This window comes from Staurois parvus, unplaced genomic scaffold (genome assembly GCF_062004578.1).
Source record: "Staurois parvus isolate SC_StPar_1 unplaced genomic scaffold, SC_StPar_1.0 ptg002019l, whole genome shotgun sequence".
NCBI lineage: Eukaryota > Metazoa > Chordata > Amphibia > Anura > Ranidae > Staurois > Staurois parvus.
The window spans coordinates 392173-416455 of NW_028319815.1; the positions used below are offsets into that span (position 1 = coordinate 392173).

At 44.2% G+C, this 24283-nt stretch overlaps 1 protein-coding gene across 1 annotated transcript in view; it reads left to right on the top strand.

Annotated features, from left to right (window-relative positions):
* The window catches only part of LOC149433028 (IQ domain-containing protein H-like), a gene marked incomplete at its 3' end in the record, with an annotated part of 143088 nt that extends 128736 nt beyond the window's left edge, over nt 1–14352 (top strand). The window contains exon 13 of the mRNA XM_089664741.1: nt 14080–14352. Coding sequence (XP_089520867.1) covers nt 14080–14352 — 273 coding nt within the window. The remainder of the gene's footprint in view (nt 1–14079) is intronic.
* Nucleotides 14353–24283: the final 9931 nt, after the last annotated feature.

Consider the following 24283-nt stretch of genomic DNA (forward strand, 5'->3'; position numbering starts at 1 on the left):
TCTATACTGGGGATCAGGGTCTGTACTATGATGGGGGCTGTCCTGAGGCGCCTGTACTGGGGGGAGTAAAGTGCTGGCGCGATATAAATCCTGTATAATAATAGTTAAAAAAGAGCAATATTCCTTTTAAGGAAACAATGATTTCGGGACAATTTTATAGATTTTTTTAAAATTATTTGGCACTGAAAAAAACTAAAATTTAGCATAAAGCATAAAAAATAAATCGGAAAAATTTTCTCCCTGCAGGTTGAGAACATAATATGTTAGTATTCATCGCATGCATCTCATACTAGCACATGATGAAAGACTTACCTGAAAATGAAACCCTCCAGCAGAGCGCTGTCATGGCTGCCCGAGGCTTCCATCTTCACCCAGTCTTCCTTCCTGGGTCGCTGGCTGCGGCCATTTGAGTGGACGAGCCATGATGATGTCACCCCCTGTACATATGCGCAGGAGTCTTGCCCGTGGCTCTCTCAATGGATGGCACGCTGTCCATTGAGAGCGTAGAGCGCATGCATCGGCGACATTACCGCCGCTGCTAAATAACTGTGCACGTTTAGGAAATATTTACAGCACCTACACATCACCACGCCTCTTCTTCATCTCCAGCTATGGATCTCAAACCTTGCCCAGGCTGTGTAGATGATGTTTACTTGGGGTGAAAATGAGCAAGCCTTTTTATTTAAATTGGCATCATAAAGCCTTGACATGTTTTTCACCAACAAAATTGCTCATAAGGCTTTGACCTCTTGCACCCGGGGCTGTCCAGCTGCGTCTCTTTTGTCATTTTAGTGCGCCCTGGAGGGACAGGAACAGCATCCAGGCCACTGCTTGCAAAGTCTATGGCAGGCTGCGACTGGACAGGACTGAACGCTGCACCGAGTGCTACCAATGTTTAGGGCCCTGTGTGTTCAGGGATGAAAGTCCAGTGCCACTCCGTAGAGTATTCAGCCCCATCCAGCCACAGCCTGCTGTAGACTTTGGAAGAAGTTGGGCTGGATGCTGTTCTTGTCCCTCCAAGGTACACTAAAATTATTATTATTATACAGTATTTATAAAGCGCCAATAGTTCGCTCAGCGCTGTACATTACAAAGGGGGACAGAACATGTGACAGAATAATATCAATACAATGCAGAACATGAGGGGATCGAGGGCCCTGCTCTTTCGAGCTTACAATCTAGGAGGGAGGGGATGGTGGCACAGAAGGCGAAATCTGTGGGGGATGGAATGCTAGGAAGAGTGGAGGAGGAGATAGCTGTGGGGGATGGGGTGGTAGGAAGAGTGGAGGAGGTCGGCAAGTTAGCAGGGGGTGGGGTAGGCTTCCCTGAAGAGGTGGGTTTTCAGGGTGCGCCTAAAGGAGAGGAGAGTAGGTGATAATCTGATGGGTTGGGGCAGGGAGTTCCAGAGGATGGGTGACACCCTGGAGAAGTCCTGGAGGCGGGCATGGGAGGAGGAGACCAGGGAACTAGAGAGAAGGAGGTCTTGTGAGGAGCGGAGTGTGCATGCTGGGTGGTACTTGGATATTAGGTCAGTGATGTAGTTCGGGGCAGTGTGGTGGACGGCTTTGTACGTCAGTGTTAGGATTTTCAATTTGATCCGTTGCGCAATCGGAAGCCAGTGGAGGGATTGGCAGAGAGGGATGGAGGACACTGAGTGGAGGCCAGTGGAGGGATTGGCAGAGGGGGGTGGTGGAGACAGAGCGGTTGGTAAGGTGGATGAGTCTGGCCGCCGTATTCAGGATGGACTGAAGCGGGGATAGCCAGCGGCGAGGCAGGCCAGTGAGGAGGGAGTTGCAGTAGTCGAGTCGTGATATGATGAGGGAGTGGATGAGCTGTTTAGTGGTTTCTGGGGTTAGGAATGTGCGGATTTTGGCGATGTTACGGAGGTGGAGTCTGCATGTGCATGTGCAAGGGGCCTTATGTGTTTTAAATCATTGACTTATGTTTTTTTTTTTATTATGTATGCAATCTTTGTCTTACAAATAAATGTGATGAATGAAAGCACTATCAGTTGGCTAAAGACACTTCACATCCAGCAAAACTTGCTTTGCAATCCCCTTTGCCTTATTAAAACTTAGTTGTGAGCTGTCTGACAAGGACACTGCTGCGATGAATCATTTGAATTATATAGACAAGCTTCTTGCAGCAAAGCTGAAGGCGGCAATAGCTGAATATGTAAAAAGGTCACTACAGCTCCACCTGCTGGCTGAATAGCATCTTCATGTACAATACGATAAATGGCTGTTCCAAAGCTGCTCTAGCATTGCCTACATCAGTGCTCCTCCACCTGTCACCTTTATGATTCATGGAAATCTATGAGCAGTACTTCGGGGTGTACACTTGTGTTTAGCTGTTTCAGGAAGTGCAGTAGAAAGCATGTCAGCGAGATTGGTTCCTATTAAGATATTATGCACAATGCTTGGCAAGACAGTAAATGTGCAGTAAGTGTGGGAGCACCGCTTGTAGGGTTCAATGTACTTTAAACATTTCTTCTCTCAGGTGGGAGGCCTCTCTAGGTTATATCTGGGCTACACTGAGAAGAGGCAGATGTGTGTGGGGCTGGGTGGTCTCAGGTAACGGGTGCGCACCCACCTGCTAATATCTGTTTATGGAAATAATGATACCACAGCTGTATTATGTTAGGATGAAATTCATAACTGACCATAGAGGGGACCTATATCTATAGACCCCGGATAATTCAGGATTCTTTGTTTCATAGTAAATACCTGTGAATCATAGGGAATACCACAAATGATATATTTATTGGCCAGCTGAAGCTCAGGGTTTGTATAGCCCACTGTGATCTATAACATATCCAACCATCCACCTATCCATCCTTCCTTCCATCTCTTTTTCCTCCATCCCTTTAGACTTCCATCTCTTTTTTCCTCTATCCCTCCATCCCTTTATCCATCCAGCCATCTCTTTATTCATCCATCTCTTTATTCATCCCTTTATACCTCCATCCCTTTACTCTTCCATCCCCTTAGCCATCTTGCCATCCTTCTGTCCCTTTATCCCTTCATCTCTTCACTCTTCCATCCCTTTGTTCCTCTATTCCTTCAAACCCTTTATTCCTCTATCCCTCCATCCCTCTATTCTTTTATCCCTTTATCCATCCCGCAATCCCTCTGTTCCTCTATTCATCCATTCCTTTATTCCTCTATTCATCCATCCCTTTATCCATCTGTCTATACCTCCTTCAATCGTTATCTTTATCCATCCTTTTATCCCCCCATCCCTTTATCTCTCCACTCTTCAATCTCTTTGATCCTCCTTCCCTCCATCCCTTTACCCTTCCATCCCTTTACCCTTCCATCCCTTTATTCCTCAATCCCTCTATCCCCCCATGCCTTTATCCATCCCTTTCCCCCTCCATCTATCCATCCATCCCTTTTTCCATTCCTTAATCCCTTTATCCTTCCATCCATTCATCCCTTTATCCCTCCATCCCTTTACTCTTCCATCCCTATGTTCCTCTATCCCTCCCTCCCTTTATTCCTCTATCTCATGATCCCTCCATCCCTTTATTCCTCTATCCTCCATCCCTTTATCCTTCTATCCCTTTCCCCTCCATCCATCCATGCCTTTTCCTTTCCTTCATCCCTTTATCTTTCCATCCATTCATCCCTTCATCCCTCCATCCATTCGTTCCTTTTTCCATTCCTTCCTTCCTTTTATTCTTCCATCCCTCCATCCCTTTATTCCTGTATCCTTCATCCCTTTATCCTTCTATCCCTTCATCCCTCCATCCATCCATCGATTCCTTTTTTCATTCCTTCATCCCTTTTATCTTTCCATCCATTCATCCTTTTATCCCGCCATCCCTTTACCCTTGCATTCCTGTGTTCCCCTATCCCTCCCTCCATCCCTTTCTTTCTCTATACTTCCATCTCTTTATCCCTCCATCCGTCTATCCCTTTATCACTCCATCCCTTTACCCTTTCATCCCTTTACTGCTCTATCCCTTTACCCATCCCTTTATTCCTCTATCCCTCCATCCCTCTACCACCCCCCCCTTCCATTTCTTTATCCTTCTATCCCTTTATCCTTCCATCCATCCCTTTATCCATTCCTTTATCCCTTCATCCCTTTAGCCTTCATCTCTTTATCCCTCCCACACCCCTATCCCTTTATCCCGCCATCCCTCCCAGTACCCAATCAAATGGCACACTCTCTGTTTCCTTTTGTCTGCCTCTGTTTGTGTAGTCAGTAATAATGTTGGGAAATAGATTTCTCTGTCCCAATATGCACAATGTCACACTACAAATCTGAACTATTGGTTGTGACTGCTGCCCACTAGTGGACAAAATAATGTACTGCGAGTAATTGTGGCAGAGCTGATGCTGAATATCCAGATTTTATAATGTGCTCTTTATGGAAACATTTCACCGTCTTTAGATTGTACAGATAGCCGTACTGCAACATCTTCTATAAGGGAATTCTGTAGCATAAATATAGGGCTTTATTATCTGTATGATTGGAGGAGATATGTATAGAGGCATTAGAGCAAACATGGTAAATGCTAAGCACAGGATGAGCAGATAGAAGTAATGCACACAGAGGTGTATTAGGATCGAGTATAAGAGGCCTGGATAATTTTCATACCGGCTAAACATCTGTCATTTATGAACTCCTTTGCTATTAAAGTCGACCTATTATTAAAATTCATTCTTCATGGGCTCGTCCACACTGGACTTACAAAACACCACTGGTACAGGCGATTGACATTTTTTTTCTCAGCCTGTAAAAGCCGTTCTACAAATTGCTGTGTTCTGACATACAACAAACCACATGTAAAGAGGTCTTCCTACTAGTCCCTGTTCCTATACTTTTTAAACCCATCAATGTATTTTACAGAAACACATCTACAGTAGTCACCATCAATATATGAAGGTTCATAATAGTTTCTTGTGTAGCAGGAAAGGGAGTCATTTCTCAATAGTCAGGAGCCTGATGTAAACAAACATTTTAAAATTTATAAAAACATGGATGGTGTCAGAAGGGAAGTGGATGGTGTCTGTAGAGCAGTAGATGGTGTGTGTAGAGCAATGGATGGTGTCTGTAGAGCAATGGATGGTGTCTGTAGAGTGGTGGATGGTGTCTGTAGAGTGGTGGATGGTGTCAGTAGAGCAGTAGATGGTGTGTGTAGAGCAATGGATGGTGTGTGCAGAGCGGTGGATGGTGTCAGTAGAGCAGTAGATGGTGTGTGTAGAGCAATGGATGGTGTCTGTAGAGCGGTGGATGGTGTGTGTAGAGCAATGGATGGTGTCTGTAGAGTGGTGGATGGTGTGTGTAGAGCGATGGATGGTGTCTGTAGAGTGGTGGATGGTGTGTGTAGAGCGGTGGATGGTGTCTGTAGAGCGGTGGATGGTGTCAGTAGAGCAGTAGATGGTGTGTGTAGAGCAATGGATGGTGTCTGTAGAGTGGTGGATGGTGTCTGTAGAGCAGTAGATGGTGTGTGTAGAGCAATGGATGGTGTGTGTAGAGTGGTGGATAGTGTGTAGAGTGATGGATGGTGTCTGTAGAGCAGTGGATGGTGTGTGTAGAGCGATGGATGGTGTCTGTAGAGCAGTGGATGGTGTGTGTAGAGTGATGGATGGTGTCTGTAGAGCAGTGGATGGTGTGTGTATAGTGATGGATGGTGTCTGTAGAGTGGTGGATGGTGTGTGTAGAGCGATGGATGGTGTCGGTAGAGTGAAGGACGGTGTCGGTAGAGCGGTGGATGGTGTCAGTAGAGTAGAGATTGGTGTCAGTAGGGCAGTGGACAATATCAGTAGAGCAGAGGTTGGTGTCAGTAGGGCAGTTGACAGTGTCAGTGGGGCAATGGTTGATGTCAGTAGAGCAGAGATTGGTGTCAGTAGGACAGTGGACAGTGTCAGTAGAGCAGAGGATGGTGTCAGTAGGGCAGTGGAGGGTGTCAGTATCAGTAGAGCAGTGGACGGTGTCAATGGAGTAGAGATTAGTGTCAGTAGGGCAGTGGACAGTATCAGTAGAGAAGAGACTGGCATCAGTAGAGAAGTGGATATGTCAATAGAGTACTGGATGGTGTCAATAGAGTACTGGATGGTGTCAATAGAGCACTGGGTGGTGTCAGTAGAGCACTGGATGGTGTCAGTAGAGTACTGGATATGTCAGTAGAGCAGTGGGCAGTGTCAGTGGAGCAGGGTTTGGTGTCAGTAAGGCAGTGGACAGTAACAGTAGAGCAGAGGCTGATGTCAGTAAAGCAGAGGCTGGTGTCAGTAGAGAAGTGGGTGTGTCAGCAGAGCAGTGGATGGTGTCAGAAGATTTTAATTTGTATTATTTTACTTTTCATTACTTTTTACTATTTTTATTTTTTATATTATTATTTTGTTTTTACAATTTTTTAGAAGTTGGGGGCTTTGGTGAAGTACATTATAAGGGGTCTACACAGACCCCTGATGTCTCACTTTTGAGACAGAGAAAGGACTGAGGACAGAGATTTACCAGTCCCTTACTCTGCAGCCTCAGTTGCACTGGACAGCGAATGAATGGGAAGTGCTCTGTGCTGAGCGGCTTCCTGTTCATATTTCCTCATTACATATGCGGGTACTTCTTCCATCTTTGAAGTACTATACAATAGTTCTGTTCTACAAGTCTATCATTTGATGTACTCATTAAAAACAATGCACTCCCTGTGTGGCTGATATCTCAGCAAATGTTAAAAACTTTCATTTGCAAAACTGTTCATTGCAGTAACCAATCTACTCTCCCTCTAGTGACTAATCTATAATTCTCAATGCTTCATACATCAACAAAACTGAAAGCATGCATGTAGTAATATAGGGGCCACATCAAAAAGATAAGCACTGCAAAGAGACCAAAAGTATGTTTTCGCTGAAAATATTTATTTGTTATTTTATTTCAGGTACTTATATAGTGCCGTCAATTTATGCAGCGCTTTACATACACTATATTGCCAAAAGTCAGCAGCTCAGTGACTCCAAGCGTGGTCCCGTGATAGGTGGTCACCTGTGCAATAAGTCCATCTGTGACATTTCCTGGCTACTAAATATTCCTCGCTCAACTGTTAGTGGGATTATAACAAAGTGGAAGCAACTGGGAACAACAGCCACTCAGCCACCAAGTGGTAGGCCATGTCACATGACAGGGCGGGGTCAGCGCATGCTGAAGCGCACAGTGCGCAGAAGTCGCCAACTGTCTGCAGAGTCAATAGCTAAAGACCTCCAAACTTTGTGTGGCCTTCAGATGAGCCCAACAACAGTGCATAGAGAGCTTCATGGAATGGGTTTCCATGGCTGAGCAGCTGCATCCAAGCCTTCCATCACCAAGTGCAATGCAAAGCGTTGGATGCCGTGGTGTAAAGCACGCTGCCACTGGACTCTAGAGCAGTGGAGATGTGTTCTCTGGAGTGACCAATCACGCTTCATTATCTGGCAATCCGATGGACATGTCAGTGTTTTGCAGTTGCCAGGAGAACGGTACTTGCCTGACTGCATTTTGCCAAATGTAAAGTTTGGTGGAGGGGGATTATGGTGTGGGGTTGGGTTTGGTCCCCTAGTTCCAGTGAAGGGAACTCCTAGGGCGTCGGCATACCAAGACATTTTGGACAATTTCATGCTCCCAAATTGTGGGAAGAGTTTGGGGATGGCCCCTTCCTGTTCCAACATGACTGCGCACCAGTGCACAAAGCAAGCAAGGTCCATAAAGACATGGAGGAGCCAGTTTGGGGTGGAGGAACTTGACTGACCTGCACAGAGTCCTGACCTCAACCCCATAGAACCCCTTTGGGATGAATTAGAGCGGAGACTGCGAGCCAGGCCTCCTCCCCCGACATCAGTGCCTGATCTGACAAATGTGCTTCTGGAAGAATGGTCCAACCTTCCCATAGACACCCTCCTAAACCTTGTGGATGGCCTTCCCAGAAGAGTTGAAGCTGTTATAGCTGAAAAGGGCGGGGCCAACCCAATATTGAACCCTACAGACTAAGACTGGGAGGCCATTAAAATTCACATATGTGTAAAGGCAGGTGTCCCAATACTTTTGGCAATATAGTGTATATAAAAGCAAAAAGACAAACGTAGAGCGCACCAGGCTAGTGCATTATCCCAAGACAAGTTTAATAAAATTATGGTAAAAACATACACTCACAGTATATAATAAAATGCATATCAGGTTACAGCCTTTTGGTACAGTGGTGTATGAGATCCAGAGGACCCTCAGATTCCAAAGGGACACCGTCCAGGATCCTGAAAATGGCTTACGTGTTTCGAGGGCAACCTCCTTCCTCAGAGCACGTGAGTATGTTCTTACCATCATTTTATTAAACTTGCCTTGGGATAATGCACTAGGCTGGTGCACTCTCTAGTAATCACAAACCCCAGCACCACAGAGATATATAACCCCAATATATATATATATATAGGTATGAACTGCTGCTGTACACAAGTACAATTTACCAAAAAATATAAAAACAATATAAACAGCGCAAATCCAGAACCAGATACTAGTGAATTGAACGCCTTTTAGGACTTTTAGGGATCCTATACACTCCTTTACAGCCTCCAGAACTCCATTCCACCACATGAGACCTTGAGTTCTCCTTATAATACCTCCCGACTTCTCCTTCCAGACAGAGTCCAAGGCAGTGTAAGGAAAGAAACATATATAGTGTAATATCACTAATATCGGCATATAGTGCTAAGAAAAACACCAGGCCACTCACATTTTAGAAGATAAAATAAAGCATTATTTATTGCCTCCAACCGACTCTCATAGTTCCCATGTCATCCAGGACAGCATCAGAAACCTCACAGCCAAGTTCCTTAGGGGAGAATAAAGATAAGTAGATCAAATTTGTGTTGTTCCTCTAAAAAAATTGAAGAAAAGTGAATATTAGACGGTTCAAAAAAATAGTGTTTGTATTCTTCTTTACAAACTCAAACATTCACTATATAAACTGAGAAATGTTTGAAGATTTTGCTTTCCTTTGAATGACTTCATGAATATTTGGTTGTAGTCGCACTGTTTCTGAGAACTGCTGTACATCTGTGTTGCATGGAGTCAACCAACTTCTGGCCCCTGTGATCAGGTATTCCAGCCCAGGATGATTGGACCACATTCCACAGTTCTTCTCTATTTCTTGGTTTTGCCTCAGAAACTGCATTTTTGATGTCACCCCACAAGTTTTCTATTGGATTAAGATCCGGGGATTGGGCTGGCCACTCCATAACGTCCATCTTGTTGGTCTGGAACCAAGATGTTGCACGTTTACTGGTGTGTTTGGGGTCGTTGTCTTGTTGGAACACCCATTTCAAGGACATTTCCTCTTCAGCATAAAGCAGCATGACCTCTTCAAGTATTCTGATGGATTCAAACTGATCCATGATCCCTGGTATGTGATAAATAGGCCCAACACCGTAGTATGAGAAACATCCCCATATCATGATGCTTGCACCACCATGCTTCACAGTCTTCACAGTGTACTGTGGCTTGAATTCAGTGTTTGGGGGTCGTCTGACAAACAGTCTCCGGCCACTAGACCCAAAAAGAACAATCTTACTTTCATCAGTCCACAAAATGTTGCACCATTTCTCTTTAGGCCGGTCAATGTGCTCTTTGGCAGATTGTAACTAGAGATGAGCGAATTATTCAAAAATTCGATTCGGCTGATTCGCCAAATTTGCGGAATAAATTCGATTCGATGCGAATTTATTCGCTGCGAATTTAACTTATTAAAAGGGTTTCTAGGCTTCAGAGAGCCTTTATATTAGTGCAGAACACTGTACCTTTAATTTAAATGCCCTTGGAGTCTGCTGGGGAAGAGAAATAATACTGTCAGTCAGTATGACATGCAGATGAGTGCCGTCGATCTTAGAATCACCGCACACTTCACTCATTTGGGCAGTCACGGGGCACGACGAAGAAGATGAAGAAGAAGAAGAAGATGAAGAAGAAGAAGAAGAAGAAGATGAAGATGAAGAAGAAGAAGATGAAGAAGAAGAAGAAGATGAAGAAGAAGAAGATGATGAAGAAGAAGATGATGAAGAAGATGATGAAGAAGAAGATGATGATGAAGAAGAAGATGATGAAGAAGAAGATGATGAAGAAGAAGATGATGAAGAAGAAGAAGATGAAGAAGAAGAAGATGAAGAAGAAGAAGAAGAGGATGAGGAAGAAGATGAGGATGAAGAAGAAGATGATGAAGAAGATGATGATGAAGAAGATGATGAAGAAGAAGATGATGAAGAAGAAGATGATGAAGAAGATGAAGAAGAAGATGAAGAAGATGAAGAAGAAGAAGAAGATGAAGAAGAAGAAGATGAGGATGAGGAAGAAGAAGAGGATGAAGAAAAAGAAGATGAGGATGAAGAAGAAGATGAGGATGAAGAAGAAGAAGAAGATGAGGATGAAGAAGAAGAAGAAGATGAGGATGAAGAAGAAGAAGAAGAGGAAGAAGAAGAAGAAGAAGAAGATGATGATGAAGATGATGAAGAAGAAGATGATGAAGAAGATGAAGAAGAAGAAGATGAAGAAGAAGAGGATGAGGATGAAGAAGAAAAAGAAGAAGAGGATGAGGATGAAGAAGAAGAAGAAGATGAAGAAGAAGATGATGATGAAGAAGATGATGAAGAAGAAGATGATGAAGAAGAAGATGATGAAGAAGAAGAAGATGAAGAAGAAGAGGATGAGGATGAAGAAGATGAAGAAGAAGAGGATGAGGATGAAGAAGAAGAAGAAGAGGATGAGGATGAAGAAGAAGAAGAAGAAGTAGGATGAAAATAAGAAGAATTCCAGTACAGCAAAAAGTGTATCTGCAGAGAGCTCCGCTATTTCTGACAGTTCTCTGACAGTTCCTTCACATTTAAAGCAGTTGAAACATTGTATCTATTTGTTTCCGAATAAAAACATCTGTATCCTAAATGGAAACAAATAGATACAATGTTTCAACCGCTGTAAATGTGAAGGAACTGTCAGAGAACTGTCAGAAATAGCGGAGCTCTCTGCAGGGACACTTTTTGCCGGCTGTAGAAGGGATGAAAATCGGCCGATCGGGAAAAATTCGATTCGTGCATCCGAAGTTTGCTAATTTTCGGATTCGGTGCAAATCAAATTTTTCCTAATATTCGAAACGAATTCCACTTCGCCAAGTTCGATTCGCTCATCTCTAATTGTAACCTCTTCAGCACACGTCTTTTTTCCAACAGTGGGACTTTGCGGGGACTTCTTGCAGATAGCTTGGCTTCACATAGGCGTCTTCTAATTGTAACAGTCCTCACAGGGAACGTCACACCTTCTTTCATCTTCCTGGAGCTGATTGTTGGCTGAGTCCTCCCCATTTTGGCTATTCTTCTATCCATTCCAATGGCAGTTTTTCACTTTCTTCCACGTCTTTCAGGTTTTGGTCGCCATTTTAAAGCATTTGCGATCATTTTAGCTGAGCAGCCGATCATTTTCTGCACTTCTTTATATGTTTTCCCCTCTCCAATCAACTTTTTAATCAAGGTACGCTGTTCTTCTGAACAATGTCTGGAACAACCCATTTTCCTCAGAATTTCAGAGAGAAATGCACTGTAACCAGCATGTCCAACATTTGCTGCCTTCCTTCCTTAAATAAGGGCAATAATTGCCACCATTTTTTTCAAAGAATGAATGACCTCACTAATAGAACTCCACACTGCTATTATTTTGAACACGCCCCTTTCAATGAGTGATTCAATGACACAGAATCAGCAGCATGCATGTCATGACTGTTGGGTCTGTTGGATTTCTATTACTCTACTACACCTGCTAGGAAATTATTTGCCATATAGAAATATCATTTCTACCAAAAACAGTGATTGATCCGGTTAGTGATGTCTGACTGCTATTATTTTGAACACAACTGTAAGTAATGGCAAGGGGTGCTGGGGTGTGCTGTAGCGTCTAATGATACTGGCTACTGGGATCTATTGTCGCTTGGGGGAATCTATTGTTGCTGAGGAGGTCTATTGTTGTTGGTTGGGGATCTATTGTTGCTGGGGAATCTATTGTTGCTGAGGAGGTCTATTGTTGCTGGTTGGGGATCTATTGTTGCTGGGGAGAGTCTTATGTTGCTGGGAGGTTAACTGTTGCTGGGATGGGATTTACCATTTAGGGTACTGGGAGGGGAGTAGGAGGTGGAACCAAGCGACAGTGCAGGGAGGTGGTTAGGGGCGGAGACAAAGGAGGAATCATATCTATGATACTATAAGAAACACTTTCAATTTTTCTAAGGTTCATTCCACTTGTATTTGAGATAATTTTAAGACCAGGGGCGGACTTACAACTCATGGGGCCCCCGGGCAATAGGGGATCATGGGGCCCCTGTGTCCTTGCCCAAACTCAAAAAAGCCTATGAAAAAGGTACCAGGGGCATCTCATGGGGCCCCCTACTGACCCCGGGCCCTCGGGCAGTGCCCGAGTTTCCAAATGGTCAGTCCGCCCCTGTTTAAGACACTAAGATCATTCACAGCTCACTGACGGGTGCATTCGACCTCATCCTAAGCTGCATCAACCTGCTTTGAACTGCTTTTAGATTCCTTTTGACATCTAAGGGGAAGAAAGCAGTTCCGGGGCAAACAAAAGCCCAACAACATAGGCCCTAGCTCTCTATATTTGTAAATATAAAATTTGTAGAGTCCTACACTGTGTGCTAACCATACCATCTGACCATATTTGAACAAATACCAATCCCATTTGGCTTTGCCACCGTTTTTAGGCAATCTATAAAAAAAAGAGCTAGTCCTACAAACATCAGAAGAGGAGGGATGTACAGTATGTACAAGTTTTGTGTTATCATGCTTTTCCTATGTGATATGATAGCCTGGGTTCACACATGAGCAGTGGGGAAACTGCATGTGATTTGGACAGGAATCGCATTCCTCTTCAAACCGCATGCTTTTCTTTGTGATGAAATTTGCGCCCATACATTTTGTATTAACGCAAATCACACCACAAATTGGTATCATCAAGTACTTGACCAAAAGTATCAGTACTCGTACTCGCCAATAAAAAAACAAAAGGGTATTAGTGCATCCCTTATATATCGGAATCGGGACCTTCTTCCTGCTGCTGGTGATCCTTCTAGTAATAAAAAGATCTACACAGCTCAAAAAAAATTAAAGGAACTGACCCACCAACAAAACAGTCATGCTGAAAGATGTTTCCGGCAGCAGAACGTTCTCCACGGCTTCTCCAGACCCTTTCACATCTGTCACATGTACTCAGGGTGAACCTGCTCTCATCTGTGAAAAGCACAGGGCACCAGTGGTGGGCCTGCCAATTCTGGTGTTCAATGGCAAATGCCAATCCAGCTCTATGGTGCCGGGCAGTGACCACAGGGCCCACTAGAGGATGTCGAGCCCTCAGGCCACCCTCACGAAGTCTGTTTCTGATTGTTTGATCAGAGACATTCACATTTGCACAGGGCGCCAGTGGTGGACCTGCCAATTCTGGGGTTCAATGGCAAATGCCAATCAAGCTCTATGGTGCCGGGCAGTGACCACAGGGCCCACTAGAGGACGTTGGGCCCTCAGGCCACCCTCATGAAGTCTGTTTCTGATTGTTTGATCAGAGACATTCACATTTGAGATAATTTTGAGACACTTCTGATCATTCACAGCTCACTGACGGGTGCATTCGACCTCATCCTAAGTTGCATCAACCTGCTTTGAACTGCTTTCAGATTCCTGTTGACACCTAAGGGGAAGAATGCAGTTCCAGGGCAAACAAAAGCCCAACAACATAGGCTCTAGCTCTCTATATTTGTAAATATAAAATTTATAAAGTCCTACACTGTGCGCTAACCATACCATCTGACCATATTTGAACAAATACCAATCCCATTTGGCTTTGCCCCTCGTTTTAGGCAATCTATAAAAAAAAGAGCTAGTCCTACAAACATAGGAAGAGGAGGGAGGTACAGTATGTATAAGTTTTGTGTTATCGTGCTTTTCCAGGGACCAATGAGCTATAGAGAAACATTCATTTGGGTATACATAAAATAACTGTTTAAATACAGAGAAAGAGGTTGTTGCGGTCATCAATAATCCTTGATGTATTAATGTCTCATCACAGAATCACCACATGTGCCTTTCCACTCTACTCAAGTACAGCCCGAAGGCCTTGCAGCGTATACAAAACCTGATCCGAGGTCGGAAGGCTTACATTGTCGGACGAATCCCACATGTTGATGACTTGGCTGTGGCTGACATGCTCGGTGTCCCTATCCTAGGCACCGAACCTGAAGTGGCACATCTTTATAGCACCAAATCTGGAAGCAAGCGCATCTTCACAAGTGCTGATATCCCCATTCCTCCTGGACAACATGATATTTATACTGAGGAACAGGTCAGAGGCCATTTCCTGATACAGATCATTTTTACTTATAGTCAATTACATCTGCTTTCTATAATGTTTTAGTATGCATATGAGCATTGAATGTGTTATGCTGCAAAATTAGCACAAATTTTACCTTGTGTCCTCTTCTTGTGTTTTCAGTGGCTTGAACAGTGTTGGAAAAGGGAACCAAAGTCTGAATTCCAGACTTCTCCCATGTACAGTGGGGCAAAAAAGTATTTAGTCCCCACCAATTGTGCAAGTTCTCCCACTTAAAAAGATGAGAGAGGCCTGTAATTGGCATCATAGGTAGACCTCAACTATGAGAGACAAAATGAGAAAAAAAAATCCAGACAATCACATTGGCTGATTTGGAAAGAATTTATTTGCAAATTATGGTGGAAAATAATTATTTGGTCAATATTAGAAGTTCATCTCAATACTTTGTTATATATCCTTTGTTGGCAATGACAGAGGTCAGACGTTTCCTGTAAGTCTTCACAAGGTTGGCACACACTGTTGCTGGTATGTTGGCCCATCCTCCATGCAGATCTCCTCTAGAGCAGTGATGTTTTGGGGCTGTCGCTGGGCACCACAGACTTTCAACTCCCTCAAGGTTTTCTATGGGGTTGAGATCTGGAGACTGGCTAGTCCACTCCAGGACCTTGAAATGCTTCTTACGAAGCCACTCCTTCGTTGCCCGGGCGGTATGTTTGGGATCATTGTCACGTTGAAAGACCCAGCCACGTTTCATCTTCAATGCCCTTGCTGATGGAAGGAGGTTTGCACTCAAAATCTCACGATACATGGCCCCATTCATTCTGTCCTGTACATGGATCAGTTGTCCTGGTCCCTTTGCGGAGAAACAGCCCCAAAGCATGATGTTGCCACCCCCATGCTTCACAGTAGGTATGGTGTTCTTTGGATGCAACTCAGCATTCTCTCTCCTCCAAACACGACGAGTTGTGTTTCTACCAAACAGTTCTATTTTGGTTTCATCTGAGCATATGACATTCTCCCAATCCTCTTCTGGATCATCCAAATGCTCTCTAGCAAACTTCAGACGGGCCCGGACATGTACTGGCTTAAGCAGGGGGACACGTCTGACACTGCAGGATCTGAGTTCCTGGCGGCGTAGTGTGTTACTGATGGTAGCCTTTGTTAAATTGGTCCCAGCTCTCTGCAGGTTATTCACTAGGTCCCCCCGTGTGGTCCTGGGATTTTTGCTCACCGTTCTTGTGATCATTTTGACCCCACGGGGTGAGATCCTGCGCGGATCCCCAGATCAGTGGTCTTGTATGTCTTCCATTTTCTAATTATTGCTCCCACAGTTGATTTGTTCACACCAAGTTGCTTGCCTATTGCAGATTCAGTCTTCCCAGCCTGGTGCAGGTCTACAATTTTGTTTCTGGTGTCCTTCCACAGCTCTTTGGTCTTCACCATAGTGGAGTTTGGAGTGTGGCTGTTTGAGGTTGTGGACAGGTGTCTTTTATACTGATAACAAGTTCAAACAGGTGCCATTGATACAGGTAATGAGTGCAGGACAGAGGAGCCTCTTAAAGAAGAAGGTACAGGTCTGTGAGAGCCAGAAATCTTGCTTGTTTGTAGGTGACCAAATACTTATTTTCCACCATAATTTGCAAATAAATTCTTTCCAGATCAGCCAATGTGATTGTCTGGATTTTTTTCTCATTTTGTCTCTCATAGTTGAGGTCTCCCTATGATGCCAATTACAGGCCTCTCTCATCTTTTTAAGTGGGAGAACTTGCACAATTGGTGGCTGACTAAATACTTTTTTGTCCCACTGTACCTTCTTTCATACATACGTGTGTGCATTCAAGAGGCGCAACTAGAATCTTCAGGGCCCCGGTGCAAGAAATCATGAAAGACCCCACTGACTTCTCTAGTCTTGGAACCCTTTCCATCGGTCCCGGGGCACTTTCCCTTGGTCCCAGGGCCCTTGCTAATGGTTCTTGGTCCCTTCCCATTGGTCCTGGAACCCTTTCCATTGGCCCTGGGACACTTTCCCTTGGTCCCAGGGCCCTTGCTAATGGTTCATGGTCCCATCGCATTGGTCCTGGAATTCTTTCCACTGGTGCTGGGGCCCTTACCTCTGGTCCCAGTCCCTGCCCTCCAAGCCCAGGGCCCTTCCCATTGATCCTGGGGCCTTTTACTCCCATCATGGGGCACTTTATTATGGTCCTGCAGCCTTTCACATGCTCTGCAGTGGGCCCACTCCCTGCTGTCGTGAGGCCCACCCAGGGTAGTGGAATGCCAGGGGCCAGTCACAAGTGCAACCTTGTAGTTCCACCACTGGTGCATTCACAAGAGGCAAGGGCCCCTTGCTTCAGTGCAGTATCCTTCAGATTATGTTATACACGCTCCCAGTGGAGAGCTGGATACTTTTGACTCTGAACCAATCAGATTATTCTAATTTCATAAATTAGCGGCTTTATCCCTTTGCTGAACAGTCAGTATTTTTTCTCTGGGGGGAACTGCTCTGAATTCTTTATCTTTTATTTGCTATGGGACTTTGCTACCATGCCATGGACAGTATTGAAGGAGGCCCTTTCTTTGACAAAAGAACAGCGGCTGGGAGAGGTGGGCATTTGCCCAATTACCCTTCTGCCAGCCCTCCTTTGCAAATGTCACTGGTATGCCTTATGTAAGATAACCCCTAAAGCGTGTACATTCCCACAAGCAATCCACTGTGTTCTGAGATCAACGACATTTCCTCTCAGATTTGTTTGATTATTTTTCTTAGCTGAAAGTTCCACTTAATATAGAACTAAAAGGTAAACTGTTTTTTTTTTCATTTTGGATAGAGTAAAGGTGGACCATATGGTTTTAAACCACATTGGGTTTTTTTTTTTGCTGTCTGTGTCCCATTGGGGAGATTTCCCTTCTCTTCCTGTCCCATAGCCAAAACAGGAAGTGACTGTAAATTCCTTCAAAGTGAGGGAATTCTGAAGTCCTGGTTGTCACCAGGGTCTCCAGACCTTGTGCCCCTATTGGAAGATTTCCCCTCTAATCCTGTTCTAGTGACAACTCAAAGTTTGGGATTTGTGGTTGTAAAGTAGTGATGGGCTGAACACGCCCCCCTGTTTGGTTCGTGGTCGAACATTCGAAAGTCTGACTGTGAACTTGGAACCCAAGAGACAATTCACTCAGCAGTATTTTACCGCATCCGAGTATGCGGAAAGATACCGAACAGCAAAAATACGTTGGCATTTACTAAAAAGCGCTACTAAAATACCTCATGAGTTATTTTATTAAATCATGTGGTATTTTAGTGGTGAAAACCGTGCAGTAACGTATCAGCTGTCAGCAGGGAACCCCGCTGGCAGCTGATACATTACTGCATGGTTGTCACTACTAAAATCTAAAAAACAAAAAAAAAAAAAGAATTGCTTGCAATTAAAAAAAAGGGGAAAAAATGACGTGGGGTCCACCCCCATCCACACTGAGCCCTTCGGGTCTGGTATGGATTTTGAAGGGAACCCCCAGGCCACAATTTGTAAAAAAAATGGTGTGGGGTCCCCCCCAAAATCCGTACCAGACCTTTATCTGAACATGCAGCCCGGAAGGTCAGGAAAGGGGAGGGATGATCAAGCACCCACCCAGAACCATACCAGGCCACATGCCCTCAACATGGGGGTGGTGCTTTGGGGCTCCCCCCCCTCAAAGCACCTTGTCCCCATGATGATGGAGGCAAGGGCCTCTTCCCCTCCCCAACCATGGCCGGTGGTTGTTGGGGTCTGCGGGTGGGGGCTTATCGGAATCTGGAAGTCCCCTTTAACAAGTGGGCCCCCAGATCCCGTCCTTCCCCCCCCCCCCCCCCATGTGGATGACTATGGGGTGCATGGTACTGCTACTCATTCACAAAAAAAAAAGTGTAGTGTAAAAAATGACAGTAGGCAGTCTTTTATCACATGGACGGTGCTGACCAATCAGATGCTGTCTAGCCAGCTCTGTCATCGCTAAGAGGAGAGAAAGCTGCGGGGATTTCAAATGCCCAGACCTGTGAAGTGGCTTTCTCGCCTCTCTTTGCAGCAATGGCAGTACAGGCTAAATGGCAGTGCTGACCAATCAGAAGCCCTCTAGCCTGAACTGTCATACCTGCAAGGAGAGGAGAGAGAGCGGCGGGGATTTAAAATCTCCACAGCTTTTTCTCCTCTCCTGCCACTGAGAATATGGAGCATCTGCCACCAGATATACATCCCCACACTCCTACTCTCTGCTACGGGAAACCTCCCTGCACCGCTTCCTCCTGCTGGTGATCCCTCTAGTGATATAAAGATCTATAGATCTATATAGGGGAATCAGGACCTCCTTCCTCCTGCTGATGATCCCTTTAGTGATGACTGAAGATCTACAGTTAGGTCCATATATATTTGGACACAGGCACAATTTTAGTTTTTTACAGGTATTTACCACAACATATTTGAGCTATAGTTATATAATGGATATGGGTGGACAGTGCACACTCTCAGGTTTGATTTGAGGGTATGTACATCCACATTGGAGGAAGTGTATAGGAATTACAGCTCTTAAGAGTAGCCATCCCCCCTTTTCAAGGGACCAAAAGTAATTGGACAATTGAATCAAAAGCTGTTTCATGGCCAGGTTTGGGCTGCTCCTTCATTATTTCTCCATCAATTAAGCAGATAAAAGGTCTGACATTCATTCTAAGTGCGGTATTTGTATTTGAAATCTCTTGCTGTGAATCTACATCATGCTTTCAAAGGAGCTGTCCATGCAAGTGAAACAGGCCATTGTAAGGCTTCAAAAACAAAACAAATCCATCAGAGAGATTGCAGCAACATTAGGAGTGGCCAATTCAACAGTTTGGTACATGCTGAGGAAAGAACGCACTGGTGAGCGCAGCAACATAAAAAGACATGGATGTCCACGGAAGACAACAGTGGTGGATGATCGCAGGATCCTCTCTGTGGTAAAGAAAAACCCATTCACAACATCTAGACCAGTGAAGGACACTCTTCAGGAGGTGGGCGTATCATTGTCAAAGTCTACAATCAAGAGAAGACTTCAAGAGAGCAAATACAGAGGGTTCACCACAAGGTGCAAACCATTCATAAGCCTGAAGAATAGAAAAGTCAGATTAGACTTTTAAAAAAAAAATCTAAAAAAGCCGGACCAATTCTGGAAAAGTATTCTTTGGACAGATGAAACTAAGATGAATCTGTACCAAAATGATGTGAAGAAAAAGTGTGGAGAAGGCTTGGAACAGCTCATGATCCAAAGCACACAATGTCATCTGTAAAACATGGTGGAGGCAGTGTGATGGCATGGGCATGCGTGGCTTCCAGTGGCTCTGGGTCATTGATGGTTATTGATGATGTGACAGAAGCAGCCGGATGAATTCTGCAGTGTTTACAGATATACTGTCAGCCCAGATTCAGCCAAATGCAGCAAAGGTGATTGGACGGCGCATCAGAGTAGAGATGGACAATGATCCAAAACACACTGCAAAAGCAACCCTGGAGCTTTTGAAGGAAAAGTGGAATATTCTGCAATGGCCGAGTCAATCACCTGATCTCAACCCAACTGAGCATGCATTTCACTTGCTGAAGGCAAAACTAAAGGCAGAAAGACCCACAAACAAAGAACAACTGAAGACAGCTGCAGCTAGAGTCTGGCAAAGCATCAGAAAGGAGGAAACCCAGTCTTTGGTAATGTCCATGGGTTCCAGACTTCAGGCAAAGCATCAGAAATGAGGAACCCAGTCTTTGGCCATGTCCACGGGTTCCAGACTTCAGGCAAAGCATCAGAAAGGAGGAAACCCAGTCTTTGGTCATGTCCATGGGTTCCAGACTTCAGGCAAAGCATCAGAAAGGAGGAAACCCAGTCTTTGGTCATGTCCACGGGTTCCAGACTTCAGGCAGTCATTGTCAGTAAAGGATTCTCAACAAAATATTAAAAAACAACATTCATGATTATATTCATTTGTCCAATTACTTTTGGCCCCTTGAAAAAGGGGGGATGGCTACTCTTAAGAGCTGTAATTCCTAAACCCTTCCTCCAATTTGGATGTACATACCCTCAAATTAAACCTGAGAGTGCGCACATTCAGTCCATATGTATTATATAACTATAGCTTGAATATGTTTTGGTAAATACCTGAAAAAAAAAAAATTGTGCCTGTATCCAAATATGTATGGACCTAACTGTATATAGAGGAATCAGAATCGTATTCCTCCTGCTGGTATTTCCTCAGGTGATAACTAATCATTCCTCCTGCTGGTCATCCTGCTAGTGGTGCACCCCAGAATTCTAGTTTCTTTCCGCACTGCCTGGCCCACTGTTTGCTCATTTTGCAGCCATCTGAAACTACTATAATGCAGTCATATAATGTACACCTTTTTGACTCATAAGACTAATTTGTAAGAGAATATTGTGCATTATTGTTGATAAAATAGCTCAGTGGAAGAATACCACTGGATAGTGACCTTTGCAGATATGAACCATTTGCATTCTCCCTGTGTTATTCTGTCTGGCCCCCCTTCTCTGGGGTGCTGACAGCTTCCCTCCTCCTCTCTCCTTCCAGCAACTGCTGCAGGCACACAGGGGGATTGGTTTCAGGATGGAGAGGGGGGAGGTGGCTGGTATATATGGTATAAATATGTCATATTTACCAGCCCCTTCCTTAACTTAGTGAAGTGAGCTGTCGGTACCGATCACTCTCTGTCTCCATTCATCACAGAAGCATAGTAAACTGTGTTTACTATGCTTCTGTTTGTGAATGAACAGAATGTTGTTGCGCACAGAGCATTTATTCACTGTCCAGTGCAGCTGAGGCTGCAGAAAAAGGGACTGAGAAATCTCTGTCCTCATTCCCTTTTTCTGTCTCAAAAGTGAGACATCAGGGGTCTATTTAGACCCATGATATTTTACCAAAGCCTCCCAAAGGGAGATAAAAAAAAATAAAGGGTAAATACAAAAATTCAATTAGAAGAAAATGTAAAAAAAATAGAATTTTAAAAAAGTAAAGGCTTGTTCAGGTGTGCTTTGCTCTTTGAGGAGTTGTCAGCCTTAGGATCACTCTTCAAAGAGCATTTGGAAGGCAGTGAGGTGGTACATCCTCAGTAGGTAGGGGGGGGCTCTTGTCCATAATGGGCATGGAATTGACACAGCCCCAGATGACCCACATTGGCTCACAATTTATATGATCCAGAAATATTTAGACAGAATAAAGGTGAATAAAGCCCCTGGAACGGATGGCATACACCCACGGGGCCTTAAAGAATTGAGCTCTGTCATTTCAAAGCCATTGTTTCTCATTTTTAGGAAATCTTTAATGACTGGCATAGTACCACTGGATTGGTGTAAGGCCAATGTGGTGCCAATATTTAAAAGGGGGTCAAAATCTTTACCAAGTAATTATAGACCTGTTAGTGTAACTTCTATAGTTGGGAAGATACTGGAGAGTTTAATAAAAGACCACAGAGAGGAGTTCTTGCTGGAAAAAAATATGTTAAGCAACAGACAGCATGGATTCATGAAAGACAGAAGTTGTACTCTGAATGGTCTAGGGTTGTCACTGGTGTACCCCAAGGTTCAGTGTTATTACTGGGGTACCCCAAGGTTCAGTGTTATTAGTGGGTACCCCAGGGTTCAGTGTTATTAGTGGGTACCCCAGGGTTCAATGTTATTAGTGGGTACCCCAAGGTTCAGTGTTATTAGTGGGTACCCCAGGGTTCAGTGTTATTAGTGGGTACCCCAAGGTTCGGTGTTATTAGTGGGTACCCCAAGGTTCAGTGTTATTAGTGGGTACCCCAGGGTTCAATGTTATTAGTGGGTACCCCAAGGTTCAGTGTTATTAGTGGTATACCCCAGGGTTCAGTGTTATTACTGGGGTACCCCAAGGTTCGGTGTTATTAGTGGGTACCCCAAGGTTCAGTGTTATTAGTGGGTACCCCAGGGTTCAATGTTATTAGTGGGTACCCCAAGGTTCAGTGTTATTAGTGGTATACCCCAGGGTTCAGTGTTATTACTGGGGTACCCCAAGGTTCGGTGTTATTAGTGGGTACCCCAAGGTTCGGTGTTATTAGTGGGTACCCCAAGGTTCAGTGTTATTAGTGGGTACCCCAGGGTTCGGTGTTATTAGTGGGTACCCCAAGGTTCGGTGTTATTAGTGGGTACCCCAAGGTTCGGTGTTATTAGTGGGTACCCCAGGGTTCAGTGTTATTAGTGGGTACCCCAGGGTTCAGTGTTATTACTGGGGTACCCCAAGGTTCGGTGTTATTAGTGGGTACCCCAGGGTTCAGTGGTGTTAGTGGTGTACCCCAGGGTTTAGTGTTATTAGTGGGGTACCCCAGGGTTCAGTGTTATTAGTGGGTACCCCAAGGTTCGGTGTTATTAGTGGGTACCCCAAGGTTCGGTGTTATTAGTGGGTACCCCACGGTTCAGTGTTATTAGTGGGTACCCCAGGGTTCAGTGTTATTACTGGGGTACCCCAAGGTTCGGTGTTATTAGTGGGTACCCCAGGGTTCAGTGGTGTTAGTGGTGTACCCCAGGGTTTAGTGTTATTAGTGGGGTACCCCAGGGTTCAGTGTTATTAGTGGGGTTCAGTGTTGGACCCTTACTTTTTAATATAGTTATAAACTATATTGGGTCTGGGATTAAAAATCCCATTTCAGTGTTTGCAGATGACACCAAGCTGTGCCGGGGAATAACGTCCTTACAGGATGTCTCCAATTTACAAGCCGACCTCAATGCTCTGTGTAATTGGGGAACTGGAGGAAGTACAGAGAAGGGCAACCAAACTGATAAGAGGCATGGAGGAAGTACAGAGAAGTACAGTGAATTGGAAATTAGAGGACCTGAATTTATTCTCTTTTGAGAAGAGGAGACTAAGGGGGGATATGATCTCCATGTATAATACATAAGGGGGGATATGATCTCCATGTATAATACATAAGGGGGATATGATCTCCATGTATAATACATAAGGGGGGGATATGATCTCCATGTATAATACATAAGGGGGGATATGATCTCCATGTATAATACATAAGGGGGGATATGATCTCCATGTATAATACATAAGGGGGGATATGATCTCCATGTATAATACATAAGGGGGGATATGATCTCCATGTATAATACATAAGGGGGGGATATGATCTCCATGTATAATACATAAGGGGGGATATGATCTCCATGTATAATACATAAGGGGGATATGATCTCCATGTATAATACATAAGGGGGGATATGATCTCCATGTATAATACATAAGGGGGATATGATCTCCATGTATAATACATAAGGGGGATATGATCTCCATGTATAATACATAAGGGGGATATGATCACCATGTATAATACATAAGGGGGGGATATGATCTCCATGTATAATACATAAGGGGGGGATATGATCTCCATGTATAATACATAAGGGGGGGATATGATCTCCATGTATAATACATAAGGGGGATATGATCTCCATGTATAATACATAAGGGGGGATATGATCTCCATGTATAATACATAAGGGGGGATATGATCTCCATGTATAATACATAAGGGGGGGGGGGGATATGATAACCATGTATAATACATAAGGGGGGATATGATCTCCATGTATAATATATAAGGGGGGTATGATCTCCATGTATAATACATAAGGGGGGTATGATCTCCATGTATAATACATAAGGGGGGTATGATCTCCATGTATAATACATAAGGGGGGGATATGATCTCCATCTATAATACATAAGGGGGGATATGATCACCATGTATAATACATAAGGGGGGGATATGATCTCCATGTATAATACATAAGGGGGGATATGATCACCATGTATAATACATAAGGGGGGATATGATCTCCATGTATAATACATAAGGGGGGATATGATCTCCATGTATAATACATAAGGGGGGATATGATCTCCATGTATAATACATAAGGGGGG